Source organism: Python bivittatus, unplaced genomic scaffold (assembly GCF_059951505.1).
Source record: "Python bivittatus isolate LINGU-HERP-01145 unplaced genomic scaffold, Pbiv_v1 ctg000190_np1212, whole genome shotgun sequence".
NCBI lineage: Eukaryota > Metazoa > Chordata > Lepidosauria > Squamata > Pythonidae > Python > Python bivittatus.
The window spans coordinates 10,574,063-10,593,477 of record NW_028277042.1 but is presented as its reverse complement, the minus strand read 5'-3'; the positions used below and the strand labels follow the sequence as shown (position 1 = coordinate 10,593,477).

The 19,415-nt window shown below is 40.7% G+C and overlaps 1 protein-coding gene across 1 annotated transcript; it reads right to left on the bottom strand.

Moving 5' to 3' along the window:
• Positions 1-2,936: 2,936 nt before the first annotated feature.
• CA7 (carbonic anhydrase 7) lies at positions 2,937-15,689 on the bottom strand. The gene is made up of 7 exons (XM_007421057.4): positions 15,614-15,689; positions 13,210-13,407; positions 11,013-11,131; positions 9,949-10,044; positions 8,909-8,971; positions 5,462-5,617; positions 2,937-4,013 (listed from the first exon to the last, which is right to left on the bottom strand). The coding sequence occupies exons 1-7, from the start codon at positions 15,651-15,653 to the stop codon at positions 3,891-3,893; spliced, it is 795 nt and encodes a 264-aa protein (XP_007421119.1). The 5' UTR covers positions 15,654-15,689; the 3' UTR covers positions 2,937-3,890.
• Between the last annotated feature and the right edge of the window lie 3,726 nt (positions 15,690-19,415).

Below are 19,415 nucleotides of genomic sequence, written 5' to 3'. Positions count from 1 at the left end.
GCATTAAAGCTGCTTTCAGAGTCTTCCGGTATACTTGTATTCCATGTAATTCTTTGAACCTCTCACTTTAGTAAACTCTTCCTCAAATAGAGCCCAATTCTTGATAACTATATGAAAACATCCATATTGGGGTTTGGGCAGCCATATATAGAAGTAGTTTTCTTTCTTCTAGAAGTATTTGACTTCCCAGACTAGTCTGCAGCTCTGGATCTCCTGATGGCCTCCCATCCAACTCTTAAGCAAGTCCAGTCTTGTTTCACTTTTGGAAATCAGCTGTGATTGCCTCCGTGCTGCCACTTGCTGTGATCCTCCTAAATAAAACTGCACACCGCAGCGGAGACCCACCAACCACACACCCTTCTCCCCTGCAAGTCAATTGCTCTACTTCTTTAACCTCCAGGTGTAATTATCAATCTCACTCTATTTCATTGAATATTGCTCAATATTGTTCCAGGATCTGTCTAGTTTGCCGCAGGCTATCTTTGAGTTGCTTTCTAACAGGAGAGACTGTATCTACCAGGACATCTTTAAAAACACTTGGCTTTTTGGAGGTATCAAAGATGAAAAGGATCTCCAAGCGGTCAAGCCACTTCTGATTTAATATCAAGCATTACAAGAGTCCAGCTATCAGGTGAATAATAATAATAATAATAATAACAACAACAACTATTATTATTTTTAAAACTTTGCACTGTCAAATGAATTTTGTTGTTGTTGATTTTCCAATAAAGAGGAACATTTGGAATGCTCTATATTCTTGTAAAGGAGGCCTGGGCAAATGAGGGGAGAACCCAGGGCCACATATAGCCTCTGAACCTCCTTTTGTGGTCTCTAGAGGCTTCCTCAGGCCACAATTCCAGAAATGAGGAGAGCTATTCCCACCAATTTGAAGCTGAAATCTCCCAAACTGAAGCAGAAGCCCTCAGAGAAGGTTATCATGATTAGAAACAAAAAGAATTACACCTAGACATCCTCTCCTCACTAACCCCCAGCAAAAACAGAACATCCTGACCTCATCCATGGGTGTGGTGCAACCCTTCTAATTCTGCCTGCTGTGGCCCAAACATAAATGTGATTCTGCCTGCCAAAATATGTTGCATCTTCCTCTGCTCTAAAACATGGCTTCTAAGCAGAGTGTTTTTCAGCTTACAGGTAGTCCTTGGCTTATGACCACAATAGGGACCAGAAAATTTGTTGTTAAGTAGTGTAGTTGGTAAGTGAGGCATCATATGATTGCACCCAATTTTACAACCTTTTTTGCCACGGTTGTTAAGCAAGACATCATGTGACCGCAACTTGAGACCTTCCCTGGTGGCTTCCCTGTTGACTTTGTTAGAAGCTGCCTGGGAAGGTCGCAAATGGTGATCATGTGACTGCTGGATGCTGCAAACATCATAAATGCGACGATTGCCAAGTGCCTGAATCACAATCATGTGACGACAGGCATGCTGTGACGGTTGTAAGTGCAAGGACTAGTTGTAAGTCACTTTCTTCAGTGCCATCGTAAGTTCAGATGGTTGCTAAATTAACGGTCTTAAGTTGAGGACTACCTGTAGTTAGTGAGAAAAACCCGCCCATTTCCAGCAGGATGTTCTGCCTCATTTACCTAGAACTGAGTCCTATGGAGTTGAATGTGGTTTACTTCCCAATAAAATGTGATGTATAATAGCAGTTTTATAGGTAATCCCATATATCGGTTTAGAAGTCAGTCCAATAATCTCCGGTCAGGGCTATAGCAGCCTTCTCCATCCTGGTGTTCGCACACCTGGAGGATACAGATTGGAGGATGAGGTGGAGGACTAGAGTGTTTATCAAGGCCACCAGGTGGCAGTTGTGGATTTCTTCCACAACTGTGTATACTTGCCACTAACATAGGAGCAGGACCAATGACAGGAATGATAAATTGTCCTAAAACAAGACAACAAGGAGTGGTTGAAGATGAACAGAGGAGAAGGTCAGCTGCTCGTTGGTAGATTACATGTCCTGTTCAGAGAATCTCAGGTTAAATCACTAGCATTACTCTAGAGATGGAAAACAAGTTCCTGCTGCATATCTTGAAGAACCACCATTAGTCAGCGGCTGGGTCTGTTTGGTTGGAGCTTAGTGCAAAGGGTGGACTCAGCATATTGCAGCTTATTCAGTAAAACATGGTTAAGCCCATCACAGCTTGGTGTGATGTGTGAATCTAGGTCTGTAAAGGCCTGGAGTGAGTGGGCTGTTCTCCAGATAGGGTTAAACTAACTGACATCGTCCCTCTCTATTATCCATGCTGGTCAGGGCCAAGTTGGAGTTTTAGGTCAGCAGCATTTTTGAAGGACTGCAGGTTCTCTATCCTTGGCAAACAACTTCAGAGAGGATTGTCTGAAGCAGAAAAGTATAGCATGAAGGACAATGAAGTTCAGGCAAAGCAATGAAGTATTGAAAGCTTTAGTCAAGCACAACTTTCTATTACTTTTTTTAGGCTTTGTGGCTATAAGTGCACATCAGAGGACAGCTACTGTTGATGGCTGTGAAAAAATATTGCCCTCCCACACCCATTAATTTTCAGGTAGAAATACTGCAGGACTTTTCATTCTGGTTTCCTAAATTATCCAACCTAAATTATAGTTGGTGACAGGCGACGTGAACATAAAATGATAGGAATCTCCGTTCTCTGAAATGCAGGTCCTTACATGACCCTCATGGACATGACAGACAAGCTAGCAGGCTCGGAGACCACGTGCAATTTTCAACAGTTCAGAAAAAGTTTGGGGTTCTCACAAAATGCCTGTTGAGTATGATGAGGGAGAAAGGGAGGGAGAGTTTACAGGAGGGCAAGCCTGGCTGGAATTAAAAAGGAGCACTTCACCTTTGAAGTGACTCCCAGACATTGTGATGAGGGCATTATTTCCTTTACTACGTTCACATATTTTCAAACTGCTTTGCAACCTTGAGGACTAGAAGCTTGCACAGATTTTAAGATGCAAAAAAACCTTATGTCTACATTCTCTTCTTTCCTTTCAGAAGAAAAGGCAGGCAGAAAGAGATTGAGAGGCAATAAAAGGGAATAAATACTCTAGGAAGGGAAGGGGGAAAAAAAAGAGGTGACCAAAAGTGGATGCAATAGGCAAGGAACAAGAACAGGGCATCTGCAGGAGGGAATCAATCAATCAATCAATCAATCAATCAATCAATCAATCAAATCTTCATTATGATTAAAGATCAGAAGTTCTTTACAAGACAAAAAGAAGAGATTAAAAAAGTAGAGATACGCTTGCTTCTGCCCAAATATAAATATCTTAATATTTATGTTAGGGATTTACATTTCATTATAATCTAAACACTTTTTCCTGGACATAATAAGGAACAAAAAATAGTGTTCCTTCAGGGACATGGTAATAAAATAACAGTGGTATCTTATAAACAAGAACTGAATGAACAAGGAAGAGCAAGAGGAAGAGGAAGAGGAAGAGGAAGAGGAAGGAAGGAAGGAAGGAAGGAAGGAAGGAAGGAAGGAAGGAAGGAAGGAAAAAGGGAGGGAGGAAGGAAGAAGGCAGGAAGGAAGGAAGGAAGGAAAAAGGAAGGAAAAAGGAGGGAGGAAGGCAGGAAGGCAGGAAGGCAGGAAGGCAGGAAGGCAGGAAGGCAGGAAGGAAGGAAGGAAGGAAGGAAGGAAGGAAGGAAGGAAGGAAGGAAGGAAAAAAGAGGGAGAACCCACATTCTTAAAAACCACTTCTGAGGAAGCTTGGAGTGGTATGGATGCTTCCCAAGATATCTTGAGTTTGGAATCATGTCAGTAGATGTCCTGCTGCCTCCTTGCTGTGGCATTTTAAAGCCCACGATGAAAATCAAAGTCTTATGTCTGCTGCTTTAGAATCTCTTTGCACGTTCTGCCTTCTCCTTTCCATCCGTTCTTACACCTTGAAGGATGCACGAACAACCCTTCCCTTAAGAGGCTGAGGGGGCCGGAAATTATTCACCATTGGGATCTTTTCATCTTCCTCTGTTGTAAAAAGGAGAGTTCTGAATTTCTCCATCTGTAAATGCACACGAAACAGCATTACTGCTAGGAGACGCAGTCTGTGAACACGCTTACAAGCAAATGATAATAATGAAAACGCAGCGCGGGCATCTTTTCTTTATTTTGCTCTATTCATCCAGCAATACTCATAACTAGATTATTCATCCAGTGATATTTGTTTTTTGCAACAAATTTGCAAAATTTGATTAAAAAAATTAAAACAACCTAACAGTCAAGCACATACAAAAAAGTATGTTAGTGCAGTGTTTCTCAAGCTTGGCAACTTTAAGATGTCTGAACTTCAACTCCCAGAATTCCCCAGCCAGGGTAATTCTGGGAGTTGAAGTCCAGACATCTTAAAGTTGCCAAGCTTGAGAAACACTGTGTTAGTACAATGTATATACAGTGATTTTAAATTTAAGATATGACAATAGCAACCAAAAAATAAATTTATATAAGGCCTAAGGAGCTAAGTGAACAATTTCCCTGAAAACACAACATAACACAGCTTATGACAATCCAAAAGTAAGCCCTTACTTGATGCTTCAAAGACATTTTTTCATAGATTATGTTTAGAAATAATGAGAATAATTTAACAGAAATACATCCATCTCAGCCATAGTTAAAAAAAAAACAAAAACGGTCAAGTGAAGAACGTGTCCATTCAGTTCATTCTGCAGATATTACCTGTTGGTGGACAACTTCAAGATCCTGCTCTCTCCGTTGCATTTTTTTTGGTTTTCAATCTTTATAAAGAATGTTTTCAAACAGGCAAAATTGGCCAACTCCCTTTCTGAATCTCACAGAACTCTCTAGGACTTCATTCATTCATTCATTCATTCATTCATTCATTCATTCATTCATTCATTCATTCATTCATTCATTCATATATATGTTACTTTTATATAGCCACCCATCTCACACAAAGCGACTCTGGGTGGGGTACGATATTTAAATAAATAACAAATGGATAAAAACAATCATTATAAAAAGATAAAAAGCGATTATTAAAATGAAAACATTATCAAAAAAATTTAAAATTTAAAAAATTTAAAAAGGTACCAACCCCATGGAGAGAACAGAATATCAATCACCATGGAACCATCTAAGATTTTTCTATTACTACATTACTCCGATTTGGCAGAAAAATCAACAAATCGTAGCAGCCTAATTTCCTGCTGATTTTAAAAGGACTCCCCCAACACATACAATAGACACACCCTATGAATCCCTCTCCAAAATTATAAGTTTTAAAAATCCTGGAGGAAAATATCCATTTATCCATATATCTGAATGAGATACCCATATCCTTTGTAGCTTGGTTGCTGAAAGAGATTTAAAAAGTGCTTTTCCAAGAGAATTTTTTTTCCATAGAGCATTTCCTCCTGATAACTATTTGGAAGAATATTTTCCATAAACATGGGGCAACTACGTTCTCATCACTCACTCACCCTCAAGATTTACCTGTTTCTCGGATACTTGGATAGCTTCCTTCAGCACTATCCAGGTGACGGTCTCGCTGAGAGGTGGTGTCGTCAAAGATCCAGGATATGTCCAATAATTTAGGCAGGGGGGCAGAAGGGTGCTTGGGTTGAAAGATGTGAACTCAGCTTTTGTTTCCTATGAGAAGTTTCAGGAAGGAGGAGAACATGTTATTTGACACTGGGGATTTTAAAAAAATTCGAAGAGACAACTAAAGATGCAAATGAATATGGTTTCACAAAATTTCTTGGAAACTACAAAAAACAAACGCAAGAACAAAAAAACCCCAAAGCATTACTCAGGACTAAAAAGTTGTGTCAATGTTTAACTGGTCAATAGACAGATGAATAGAAAGAAAAACAGAGACACAAAATGGATCTATGGTATGGGGTGATCTAAGAAAAAACAGCAGATTCCTTACCAGAAACCCACTGTAATGCATTTACACACACACACACACACACACACACACACACACACACACGCTCTGAACCTAAAGGAATTTCATAAAAGTTAAGGAAACTTGGGTTTTTTGCATGGATAAAGTAATATAACCCACATCCAGGCTCCAAATAAAACATCAATGCAAGAGGTATCAGTTCTATATTATGATGAACTAAGAAAACACTTGAAGGAGATGCTGAAAATCTGCAGGACAGCACCAAGATAAACATACAAACATGCACACTACCATAAATGTTACTTTGCACATTTAGATTGGGATTAATTTCCGTAATTCACTTAAGCACAATTCATTTCCATAGGTTACTTCCAAGGGCATTAAAACTGGATTCAATCTAAAATTTCTAGGATGTCTGTCAGCAGGACAGGAACACAATATCCCTTCCTCTTGTTCCCACAAAACTTAGTCTTTCTAGTATATACAGGGGTTGTGCAGTGTTTTGGATTTGATTTCATACATGTGCTTTGGAGAATGCAGGGCCACAAACAGAGCATCTGTCTGAGCTCCATAGAACAGCTGTGTCTTTTCCCGGGATTGTGCATGATCCCAGGAAAAGATGCAGCTGTTTTAAAGAGTTTCAGATGGGTGCTATGTCCCAACTCCCATGATCTCTGAAGTACCTGTTCAAATCTACTTCCTCCTTAGTAGGAGTACTGAAGAAGGATGGTGGAAGGAAAACTCCTAAATCTACTTCAGAATTGTACCAGGAAGGAAACAGATAATGTGGTTGGTACTTTTTTGAGAGAGGGGTAAGGAAGAATATTTCTAAGCTATTTGATCAAATTCCCTTGAGTTATTTTATTATATTTTCACATGATCTCCTTTTTCTCCCTTTCTTCTCTATCATATATCAGGCTCACTGAAATTCTGTTGTAAAGTTAGATGTTAAGTTTCAGTACAATTTGAACTATCTTGAAATTGAAGTTTGTACTTTATTTTGTTTTTCATGAGCTTAGCAAAACGAATCAAAGCAAGAAGACAAAGGAGGAACACCAGGAGGAAGCAACTGCAAATACTGTCAATGGCTTGTCAAGTTATTCTGATGTTGTGCAAGTACAATAAACCAATCACTTTGATTTTATAACTGTTGGCTGTCGCTCACTGTGGGGTTTACATCATAACCAGCAGCTTCTGACATCACCTGTCCTCCATATAGTCCTCCAAGGACAATGTCTTCTTTTAAAGATACCTCAGGTAGTGGCTGTCATGTCCTAAGAGGTCAGCAATGTCCTGAAAAGGACCTTCAGGTAAGTTCACATAATATACTAGACTAGGTCAAAATAGGGTTGGTAGCTGTGATGGAATGGGATTATGAAGGCCAGGCTCAGGGAGGAAAACATTTTCTTACATCTCCTGAGGAGCGTGGGAGATACAAGAAGATGAGACTGGCACCTCCCTGTGGAATTCACAAGGTTGTGGCTGGCATTACTTGGGAGCTGGGGTTTCAGTCTGGGAAGATTCTTGCTAGAGGTTGTAGCTAATAAACATAGCTGGACTGAATTTACATGGTCTCTTGGAGTTCCTTGGGCTAGGCCTGACAGTAGCTTATGGTTCAACATATAGTGGAAACTCAGCCATTTATCTCAGCATGCTATGTGAATCAGACCATTACATTAAGTCATGATGCCTTGTAGAAGACAGTGGTATACACCCTCCTGAAGAAACTCTCCTTCAACCCGGAAGCTCTGGAGAACTTATCATTTGATTCCAACCTCCTCTTTGAGGGGAAGGCTGTTGAGAAAATGGTTGGGGTTTGTCTACAGAGGATCTTGGAAGAAACAGATTAGCTGGTTTCCTTCCAGTGATGTTGCAGGCCTAGGCCTGGGATGGAATGGCATTGGTCACCATTGCTGATGACCTGCAGCAGGATCTGGATGGAGGGAGTACAGCCCCATTGGTCCTGCTCTCAAAGCGCTTAATACTATTGATCACAGTATCTTCCTGGACTTCCTATGGGGGTTGGAGTTTGGAGCAGAGTGATGTCGAAGAAATAAGTCAATAAATGCTGAAAACAGATGTGTTTTTCTTTCATTCTGAGGTAGAAAATACATGAAAACTATAGTGTAAGCCCTCAATTAGGTTTATTTTGGTTTAGTTTCGCACACATGTCAAAGCACATCCCAAAGTGCAGGGTAACGCAACCCACCATCAGGCCAGCGCAGCTCTTGATTCTTCCAAAATGTTAAATGAAACCCTCAGCTATCACAGTTCTTCCCACCCTGCACTAGGTTTAAAGGTGGGTCACTAGTCTGTACTAGTGAGCCTGTTTACTTGGAGATAGTGAACATCAGTAAATGTTGTGTTGAACAAAGTGACATTTCTTTAGTCCTAGAAGGATCGGTTACTACCCAGTTCAGAAGCAAGTTAGATGAGATAGATTTACACAATTAACAAGTAGCTGGCTAAAGAAAACTTTGATGAGCGTCAGAAGAGTCGTTTTAATTTTCCACAGTGATACATGAAGGTAGACAGAATCGGCAGACAAATTTAGCCAGCAGTGTCTACAATAAACGGCAATGATGTCAAACTGAAGAAATGTGCATGATGTTGTTATCATGCCAGTGACAACATACATGCTTGCATCCTGGTGTCTGATACAAATTCTTAAATCATGGCATTTGTATGATGATATCGGCATGCACATCTTATTTGTGGGTGCCCTGGCTGAGAAAAAAGTTAAAAACCCAGACTCAGCATTTGATCCTGCCAACGTATATTTTTGATTGTTTGCAGTAATTTAAACAAGTTGCATTTCTCTATCTGTGTTCCTAATCTCTTTCTTTTCTGTACTCAGATTTCTTCCTCCACATCTAAGCCCAAATAATATCTAACCACCGGTTCAAAATGTCCATAAAAAAGGGTGAAAATAACACTCAAAACTCATTTGCATTAAAAAAAAACCAAGAAGAAATAATCTTAATATTCATGTCCCTATAATTCAGGAGTATTCTACTTTGAAAACTTACTTTAAATTTGACCATATAGAAGGCATCAGTCAGTCTGTTCATAGAAGGATGTTCTTCTCCAACCTAAATGTTTAAAAGACCAGAGGAGGTAGGATTTAAAAGCAGAGGCCATTACAATACAGAGCAAGTTAACAATTTTCTTCTGTCTATGGCTTGTAGACTTCTCTCCTGCTCCGCCCACTACTCTTGAAACCGCTCAGCTTTTTAAAAACACCGCAAGGTTACAATAAAAGGGGGAAGTCGCGATCCACACACCTTCTTTCCTTCCTTGTGCCTGGAATGACTTCCCGAGGAGGTCTGCGTCATGCCACTATCTAACATCACTCAGATTCCCCTTGAGCAAGCTCACTTTTTTGGCACCACTCTCTCTCAGCCCAACTCAGATCCCAGGGTGGTTCTCGTGGGGAAAATACATTATGTACCCTGCTTTGAGTTGTACCCTACAAAAACGGTGGCATATAAACCCAATCAAATGAATTATTCACTCCATCAAATAAATAATAGAATATCCTTTCAGACTTGATTGCCTCCTGGAACTAAACTTTCAAGATGGAAAGTCTATTCGTGTCTGCACAGAGAGAAACTCATAGCATTGCAGATGTTGTAGGAGGAGAGCTGTGTTAGACTACGGGGGCAAAAAATCAGGAGGAATCAGGTAGCACCTTTTCCGACTAACACTTTTTATTAAAAGGCAGAAGCTTTTGTGAGCTGCGTTCTGCCAATTAATAACATTTGTCCGTTGGAAATGTGCTACTGGACTCCTGATTCATAGCCTTGCTGTTGTCTGTCCTCTTACGCTCACCTATTGTGTTAAGCTGTGTGTTGAATGATGGCTTGCTAAAGAAACTGCAATATAGTTTTTTACTCGATGCAAGCCATAAACCAGGATTTACAAACCAGCATGGCTGGCTTTACTTAACATATTGAGAAAACCAAACAAATCACATTATGGCCTAGGAAAGGTTGGCCTCGGGTGCTGAATGGCATGCGCTGATGGGTGATAGGCCTATAACACACATAGCAGGTACTACGGCTCTCACCACTAAGAAAACACCAACCACCGCCAAGCCATCTGGGGCTGCTGCAGCTTCTCCAAATGTTGCGTACTTCTTGGCATTCCAGTGAACTAAATGGAGCTTGGGAGGAGAACCAGGCAAACATCATTATTCCAAACATAAACAGAGCAAGTCTTGTTCTTCCTGTGGCTGACCACACTGAGCAGGTGAGCTGAATGTACTGCTTTGTTCAGAAAAGGAAGTTGTCTGAATTTCTGGGAAGATCCAACGAAGTTGGCAGATAGCTGTATTTTTACCAGGGAAGTCAGCCAAGGCCAAAAACGCTAAAGAAACTCCAGCTATAGAAGAGTGTCTAGAGATCCACATATGTGAACTAAAAATATGAGCTTAGATAAGTGCCTGGCCCTGGTTTTCAGTGCTCACCAAGGATTGCTTTCCAATCTATATCCCTCTCCAAATGATAAACCTGTTTGTAGCCACAGGATCCACATAGAAGAAAAATAAATGAACAGCTCCTGGACACGGCAAGATTTGCAGAATACTAACATTGTATAGAAAAGGAAGTCCTAAGAAAACAAGATCCAGACAAGATTCAGGGAGGCGAGGCTAGAGTTTGACAACATATTAAATCATAAACACAGTTTGCTTGTCTGTGGCTTAATGTATTAAGTGAACCTATCCACTGTAGTTTCCAAACCATAATGTATGAATAAGCGTGTGTGAACCCAGCCAACTGTGGCTTAGTCAATAAACTATGGTTAAGCAAAACATAATTTAATGTGTTATGTGAAATTTTACTTGTGCCAAATTAACTTCTTTAATGAGCTATTTGCTGTTTTTCACATTCTTGCTAAAATCTGTTCTCTGATAGAACAATGTATGATCAAAAAACAAGCCTTTAGGTCTATTTTATACAGATTAAAATAACATTATTCTTAGGCGCACATACATCTACACTGGGCATAAATCTTTGCTTCTGAAAATCTGGAGACCATTCAGCAATTTTTGGATACACGTGGGATATCCATCACCTTTATGCTTTCTTTCGTGCACAGCTTTGCTCTGTCAATGTTTATAAAATGACTCACCTCGCAAGGGAAAGACTTCCCATTAATGGTATGTTCAGATCCAGCATTCTGGCTTGTCCCCCAATGAAAATGGAATTGCTTCAGCCTATAAGGATTTTCCAAGGGGCCTCCACTGATAGCTGGAACCCAAAAAGAAAACAGAAATTGACAGAAGTTCCATCTGAGTGGTAATAATCATACATTCCTTTCTTCTCACCTTCACTGTCCAAAGGCAGAGGATAAAAGGCCAGCTGGTGTAGTGGTTTAAGGCACCAGGCTATAAACTGGGAGACTGTGAGTTTTGGTCTTGCGTTAGGCACAAAAGCCAGCGGGGTGACCTTGGGCCAGTCACTCTCTCTCAGCCCTAGGAAGGAGGCAATGGCAAACCACTTCCGAAATCTTGCCAAGAAAACTGCAGGGTCTTGTCCAGGCAGTCGCCAGAAGTCAAAAACTGACTTGTAGGCACAAAACAAGTGAAATTGAAGGGATTACAGTAAGAGAGTTTTGTTTCCTGTCTGTAAAGGAAGACTGGACACTTTCTATACATATCTACAGTTTTATTTATACCACACAGCAGAATATAAGCCCAGGCAAAATAAACCCTTCGTCAAAACAGCAGGTTTTGCCTCCAGAAACTCAGACAGGGAGACCCATACTGTAAAGTCCTTTCCTCTCAGCCCTAAGCTCCAAAACTCCTTGACTGGCTCACATATCACATTAAGCGAGTTTGCTTAACCAGGGTTTGTTGAGTCTGTAACCATTGTCTAGTTTCATTCACATTGCAAGCCATAAACATTGCAACACTTTCTTACCTTATTTGGAAGCAAATGGAATAACCCCCAGGTTAGAAGCCCTCACTGCAAGGTGCCTGATTCCAAAGTCCAACATTATTTAACTGCTGGGGCTGGAACGTACTGGTTGAAATCCGTGTAAAGCCATTCATTCTAGTCCCTTCAGGGGTAGTCAGTCCTAATGCTGTGCTGAGTTCTGCAGTTTTTTCCTTGCAAAAGAGGTTTTTGATGTATTAGCTCATTCTCAGAATGCTTGAGAATGTCTTTCCAATTGATCTTTGGGACATTTTTGAGACTACTGGAGGCAGTGGAGGGTGCAACTCTGGTATTATTTTCCATGATTCATTTTTCCATCATTCTAAAGCCTCCTTGGCTGCCCCCACCTCCCAATCTGAAAAAAAAGAAATACGGGAGGACTTTCCTCATCTTGTTTTCTTTGGGATTGATTGAAACTGGGAGAATCCAACGAGATGGTAGCAGTCCACTGAAGAGGTGATTGTACAAGGCAAGACGTGGCATTCCCACATTTTACTGGGCCACTTCCTCACTTGAACAAGGGGGTTAAACTCCAGCCATGAGAATTTCACAAACATTCTCTTCTCTTTGGAAAGAAATTTGGGGAAGCAGGGGTATCCCCGGGGAGTCCAAAAAGTCAAGGTGGTGGTCACAACCCTGCAACCAAAGCCCCACCCCTTTCTTATGTGCACCACATAGTTCTGGCCAAATTTTGACTTTTGTGACACTCTCCCTGGGGGCACTCCTGTGAATTCTCCTTCAATGAGAACTGGAAGGATAACACGCAGGAGGATTTTTCACCATGGCATTACTAAATTGTTCAGGGTTTTAATGGTTTTAATTTTTAACCTGTTTTAATGGCTTTTTGTGTTATTGTTTGATTATTTATTTGTATTTTGGGGGGGTAATTATGTGAGCCACCTAGAGACGCATATGTGAGATGGGCAGCTGTGCAAATTGAATAAATAAATAAATGATTGGAAACTAAATATTTCCTGAACATTCACAAACACTATCAGCAAAACTTATCTAGCACATTCAAGACTTGTCCTGCTCTGCGTTGAGCAGGACTGTAGACCTCTGCCCTCAAACCCTGCTCCCACGGTGCCCTTGAGACTCCTTCTAGAAATTAAATGTAATGTACCCACAGGAGCTGCATCTGACTTTGTGCAGCTAGAAAAATCACCTTTTTGCTTAAGAAGCAGTTGCTGAGCTTGTTCCAGAGATCATTCAGAAATTCATTCCATCTTTAGAGCCATTCAGAAGGAACTAATGCAGAGAATGTAGCCATTGACTGGAACATAACTCTATGTTTCTTTGGTTCATTTTGCATCTTATAGTTGTCGTAGATTACATCTTGAGTAAAGAGTTAGAGGGGGTTAGAGGTATTAAAATCAATAAACTCTGCTCACCTGTTTTGTCATCAAGATCCTTGAAATCCACCATGACTGAATGCCCATTGTTGGAGATGTCAAGAGAGGAACCTGATTCATAGGAAATACAGAGAGGCTTCAAACTGGGGTCATAGATAGCTTGCGTGGGGATGATATCAATCGGAGACTGACGGCTGCCTCGGGCAATGGGATAGGACTTGTACCATAGAGAAGGTCCTTTGGGGAGAAAGAAAGAGAAGAGTTATTTTAAGCACGTCTTTCAAAATCATAGAAATTGTTTCTTCCTCCCCTACATTTTTGGAGTCCTATTAATTTATAGTTGACACATTAGCAGAGAATTCTTTTGCTGAGGAGGTCACTCTAGTAAAAGATTGCAAGTTCAGAAGGAGGATTCTTAGCATGCAAAAGGTCACAGGAGCAAATCCTGGCATTTCCTGTTAAACGATTTGGATTTGGGGCAGGCAATAGGAAAGATCAGGGGAGGGAGATCAGCATTGTTTAAAAGTCAGATCATGATGAACAGCTCCTACTTTTAAGGCACAGTTTGACTTCTGCTTGTTCAGAGAGCAAACAATAAAGCTGTTAGTGATTACATCGGATAAAGCTGATCACTACCTGTAACAGAGGAATAAATCTAACAAGGGCAATCTGTCAAGGCAAAATGCTCACTTATAAAACAGCCATTAGGTTTACTAGAACCATTGCCTCTTCTACCTGGTTAGGGATGAGTTTCAGCCTTCCCAAGCAAACCAGGAAGGCTCTGCTCTGCCCTCTCTCCTCTTTCTGGGGTCCAAGGGCTTCTGCCTGAGATTTCCACTTTGTATATGTAATTTTTATTGAAACTTAAACAAAAAAACCTAACACAAACTAATATAAAGTAAGGAAGAAAAAGGAAATCAAGAAAAAAGCCAAAAGGGTGAGAAAAGAAAAGAAAAAGTTGGAGAAAAATATACAAAGAAGTGGCTTCCAATATTCTTCACAGTAGTTATAAGTACAAATGTATTTTAACCTCTCTCTCTAAAGTTACATCATATTACTCTTCTTTCTGTAATCTATCCTATTTAATCATCAAAACCATAAATCACAAATTCATTTTTTCATTTTTACCATAAGAGGCTTCCAGTCACCCATAAATATAGATAAAGTCTTTTCTCTAATCAAAGAAGTCAATTTATCCATTTCAGCAAAATCTGTCAACGTCACCAACCAGTTCTCCAGAGTGGGTAGTGTCGAATCTTTCCATTTCTGTGCATATAGTAATCTTGCTGCAGTAATCATATATTGAAATCATCGTCCATGGCTACCTGAGGCTTCCATCTTGATAAGAGGAAGAAGAGGTCCTGGATGAAGGCCACCTGGGCAGTGATACTCAAAGGCTAACTTAGATCTACTGTGAACAAATATATGATTGCAGGCTTAGACTCCTTTTCAGATAACCTAGGTTTTGTGCCCTGTTATGTGTGGACATGTTGTTCATGCCTTGCTCTGGCTGGAAGACCTTTCCAAGATCTCCAGCAAATGGCCTTGTCACCTAAGAGCCTTGTTTGGGGACAATCTAAATGGAATGCTCTGAGATGCTCGGCTGCTTCCTTGGGAAAGTTGTCATCCTTTGAACATGGCTTGATAGATGTGCTTGCACAGTCCTTAAAAGGAAATTAGATGAGGTAGACAATCTTTTCTCCTCCTCACGCCACTGGCCCAAGACATTTTCCTGCCTGAGATAAGCCGCAAAGAACAAGTCCACATACAGAACTCGATGGGACTGACTGAAATCTGTCTTCAACCCTGGGTGATGGGTCAGCATCCTCAATTGCCCTTGAAGGGATCAGGTACAGTTACTCCTCCAACATCTTCCTGCCATCTCCCACCATCTGCTGCCTGAAGCAGCTGCCTTCTTATGATTAATGGTAGGACCAGCCTGTTTGTCCACATCTTCTGTGCCAAACTGCTTTGTGGACCATGTGTTTCCAATTCCTTATTTTTAAAATATGACCTATTCCCTGATCAGCGCTGGAGCACCCATGTTCTATCTGCTTCTCTTCCCTGGTTTACTTTGCATACAGAATGGTCTTTGATCAGCACTGCTTGCAAGCATCTATTTGGAAAGGCAACAGAAAGGACCCCAGTTCAGCAATAAAATAGTGGGCCTACAGCCTAGCAACTTTTTTTTTTCCTAATTAAAAATCCAAACAAGCAGGAGTGACCCACAAATGCTTAAAAAAAATGACCAGGGCATATTTTGACCCAGCAATAATGTAAAAGCTGCTTAAAAGTTAACCCTTTAATTGCCTGTTGCATATAGCCTGGTGGTGGTGGGACCTAGGCATGAACCCAAGCAGTATAATACAACTATATTGAATAGAAGGAAGAAAAGATGGGATGCATAGAAAATAGAAGGGGGAGGGTTGTGCAAATCACCTACCATCTTTCTGCCCATATCCCCAGCAGTTATGGCCTGTCATTATGTAGATTGCTTCCTTCTGCCTGGCTGCCAGATCATTTAATCCAAGAGCTTCAGCTTACCTGCCTTTATAACAGCTCACTTGCAGGACAGTGTTAGGCTCTTAAAGAGACAGTAGCAATTTCTTCCCCTAAATCCACCTTGCACAGGTAGAATTATTATGTGTGTGTGTGTGTCCCAGGAAAAGATAAACCACTGCATTTTTGTTTCATGTACAGATTACATATTGCACTTCTTCAGGTTGTCTGTAAGAGGCCCGTCAACAAGGACAGCCCGGGACATGAGAGACTCCCGTGTGTCTGATTGGTACATCTTAGCTCTGAAGTAGTCTTATGATTATCCTAAGGCGATTAATTGTTCTGCTGTATTTAAAGCCAATTTGAGAGCAGAAGTAAGGATTTTGCCATTGTGCCAAACACATTTGGGATTCAAAACACATTGTTCCAAACACACTGGGATTAGAATAGGGAATTCCAATTGATTTGTCCTTATGGAATGAAGGGTTAGCAGATCATGCATATTCATCAGCACAGGAAACACCTTTTTGAATTTGCTATAACCCAAGCCACTTTTTTTGTACCATTTGAAAGATTAACACATTCATTATAAGATGAACCTTTCTGAACCATAGTCCATTTTTTAAATTCACATGCAGTTATGGCATAATAAAAGCGGTTGTTTTAAGTGTCAAAAGACTGCTGCTGAGTTAACAGAGCAGGCCAAGCCAACCACGGCATTGTTTTGCTTTTGGTTTAATGAGTAGTATAAGCCAGCCATAATGGTGAAGTTTATGTTGTACAATAAATAGACTTCATGGGTTAGCATTACATATATATCAAGCCAACTGCATCTTAATCGAAGTATGGATTAAATGCAATATGCAGTCGTAGACTCTATGTTCAGTCTTTTGGACCTTCTGAATGGGTATGACATCTTTTAGGACATCTGTGAACTTTCTTCGACTTAAAGCATTTTCTAAAAACAAAGATGCTAGTCACCTGAGCCCTGCAAAGGGTGTGTGTATATACACATGCATAGGTACTGTATGAACTAAATTCTCACCACTGCTCCCATTCAAGGACAAATTAGCCTGTACAGCCCACACATAATATTGTCCTTGAACAGGAGCAGTAATGTGAATTTAGTTCCTCCCATGTTATTATCTTTTAGTGAAGAGTAACGTGTCATAAAACAATTTATCACTGGATCGGTTAATGAGAAACACCACTTCAGCAGCCAATTCTGAAATATATGTGTGGGAACCCTTGTCTGGTTAGTAAAGCAATATATATGTTTTAGTCCTGAGGTGCGCAATGTGAGACCGCTCTGAAAGCTTTTGGCGTGGTCTCCATTGAGCAGTTAATGTAGTTTTTAATGGGACAGAAAATGATCAAACACATGACCAAAGCTGATTAATATTTTGATTTCTGCAGGTTCTGACAGAGCATCGTATTAACTCTAATTTTAATAGCAATTACAAATATGAATTTACCCTATTTTTTAAAGTACAGGTCATTAGTTTAGCACACCACTCTATGCCAAGTATGGCCCTCAGCCCATGAAGTTGCCCAATCCATGCTGCTGTGGTTGATTCAATAAACCATGGTTAATCATGGCTTAGTATAACATATAAATGAAGAGTTACACAGGCTCATTCCTTTCAACAGGATTGCAGTAGAAGAATTTCACCACACTGTGATAATTATGCTCCACTTGAGAATTCTTTCTATTCACATTTCTGAAACAGCATCTTACTTTTGTATCTCTCTCTTTGGGTTACTCCAAAAATCATGCCTGAACTACTGTAAGAATATGCATTCATGTTATGCTCTAAAGAAAGTTATATGACTACTTCTTTCTTATGAGTTATATATCTGAAATTGTAGACAAATGCTACCCCGAAAATAAATGTTCTATTTAATTGATGTTTATACTGCTTCCCATATCAAGAATATCTTGAAGCAGTGAACACAATATTTTAAAATGTATAATTATAAACAATTACATATATATAATTACACAGTAATCCTGGAATTAATCTCTCAAAATAACACACACAGTACCCACTTAAGGCTGGGGTTGTCACTAAGCCATGGTTTGCTTCAACCATGATGTGGTTTGATTCATCCAACATGCTAAGCCAACCCCCCCCCCCCCCCGATAGCACACTATGGCTTTGTGTGATGCAGGAATCAGGTCAAGTTAAGTTCATTATAATGTTATCTGTATTTTATTAATTTGGCTTTTTTTTCAGACTACATTTTAAGCCTCATGAGTATTTCTTTATACTATACTATGTACTAGAGTTGTAATAATAGACGTGTCCTGATGCCAGGTCCATTAATTTGCCTGATCAAAAGTCTATTGGGACAGGAAAGTTTGGGTTAGAACAACCTATTGGAGAGTAGCTTTGTTTTAGCACGCCTTCTCGGGAGCCATCCCAGCCCTTTGGAACTGCTTCCCACCTGGGAGATCCCTTCCGAAGACCTGGATCTTCTCTCAAGCTTTGGGCTAGGATGGGGATTGAGCTGGGAAGCTGTCTGAAGGTCTGGTGCCTGGTGGAAAGGGCGGTTTTGTTTTTTTAGATCTTTTATCCCTTTATTATTTTTATAAATAACTTAAGGTGGTGAACATACCTAATACTCCTTCCTCCTTCTACTTTCCCCACAACAACCACCCTGTGAGGTGAGTTGGGCTGAGAGAGAGTGGCCCAAGGTCACCCAGCCAGCTTTCATACCTCAGCTGGGCCTAGAACTCACCATCTCCTGATTTCTGGCCTGGTGCCTTCACCACTAGACCAAACTGGCTCTCTGTTTTAACCCCTGTTTTTATTGCTCGTTGTGAGCTGCCTAGGATCATTATATGAGGTAGGTGGCTGGGTATGTCCTATAAATCAATAAATAAAACAAAGATGGCTAAACACTAAAAGCCGCCTTCCCTGACCAGATGTTCTGCAGATGTTTGGACTACCTTCCATAGCCAGCGTCAAATCCGGTTGGGGAAAACCGACATTAAGAGCATGAATCCTAACGTTCTGATTCATCTGACCAGGGGAAATCAACCATGGACAATGTGTTCTTTTTGATTTCATTCAGCCGAGTGTCCAATATTTTAAACCTTGTTAAAACTGCAAAAAGAGGAAGAATGTTCTAGCAAACAGAATGCCCAAAGGGGGGGAAAGGGGGCATCTGATAAGAAAGTTGAGAAAGAGGAAGTTCTTCCTCGCTATCAATCTTTTCTCCAAAAGCATCACGGCAATCCTCTCATGCATATTTACCTAGGAGTAAATCCCAGCGAACTTCATGGGACCTGCCTCTGTGAAAATATACCAGGGTTAGGATGGAAATCACAGATACACTCATTCTGTTCCAACGGTCTTCAATACCTTTGTGTTATCTCAGGTTCCACACCTCAAATACAGTTTACAACTGGGCACTGGGTTTGGGATGGGGAAGAGACGGTAGAATCAGTTATGAGTTCTGAAGCAAAGAAACCGTAGAAAAAATTCATCACTGCCGTGCCTGCAAGGATACTTGCTTCCCGAAGCTTTTCTTAAACGTTAACACCAATCTATTCGGAGTTAATGATGGGCAATTCCGTCTAACTTCGATCCTGTGCCCGCGTGCCTTCTCCCACCCAACTTGCACTAAGTAACTCCGGCTGAAGCGGAGGAACAGAAGACTCGCTCAGCGTTAAGGCAGGAAGATGCTCTCAAGCGGAGCTGGGCTCCGAGGCATTGCAGGCACGCAGCCCTGCCCCAAAG

What these genes read in the sequence shown, in the direction of transcription:
- CA7 (XM_007421057.4), bottom strand. Translation starts at nt 15,653, where the DNA reads ATGACAGGCCATAACTGCTGGGGATATGGGCAGAAAGATG. An exon ending in GGATCTTGATGACAAAACAG is followed by an intron (nt 11,132 to 13,209) that starts GTGAGCAGAGTT and finishes TTTGGGTTCCAG; the next exon opens with CTATCAGTGGAGGCCCCTTG. An exon ending in GGAAGTCTTTCCCTTGCGAG is followed by an intron (nt 10,045 to 11,012) that starts GTGAGTCATTTT and finishes TCTCCTCCCAAG; the next exon opens with CTCCATTTAGTTCACTGGAA.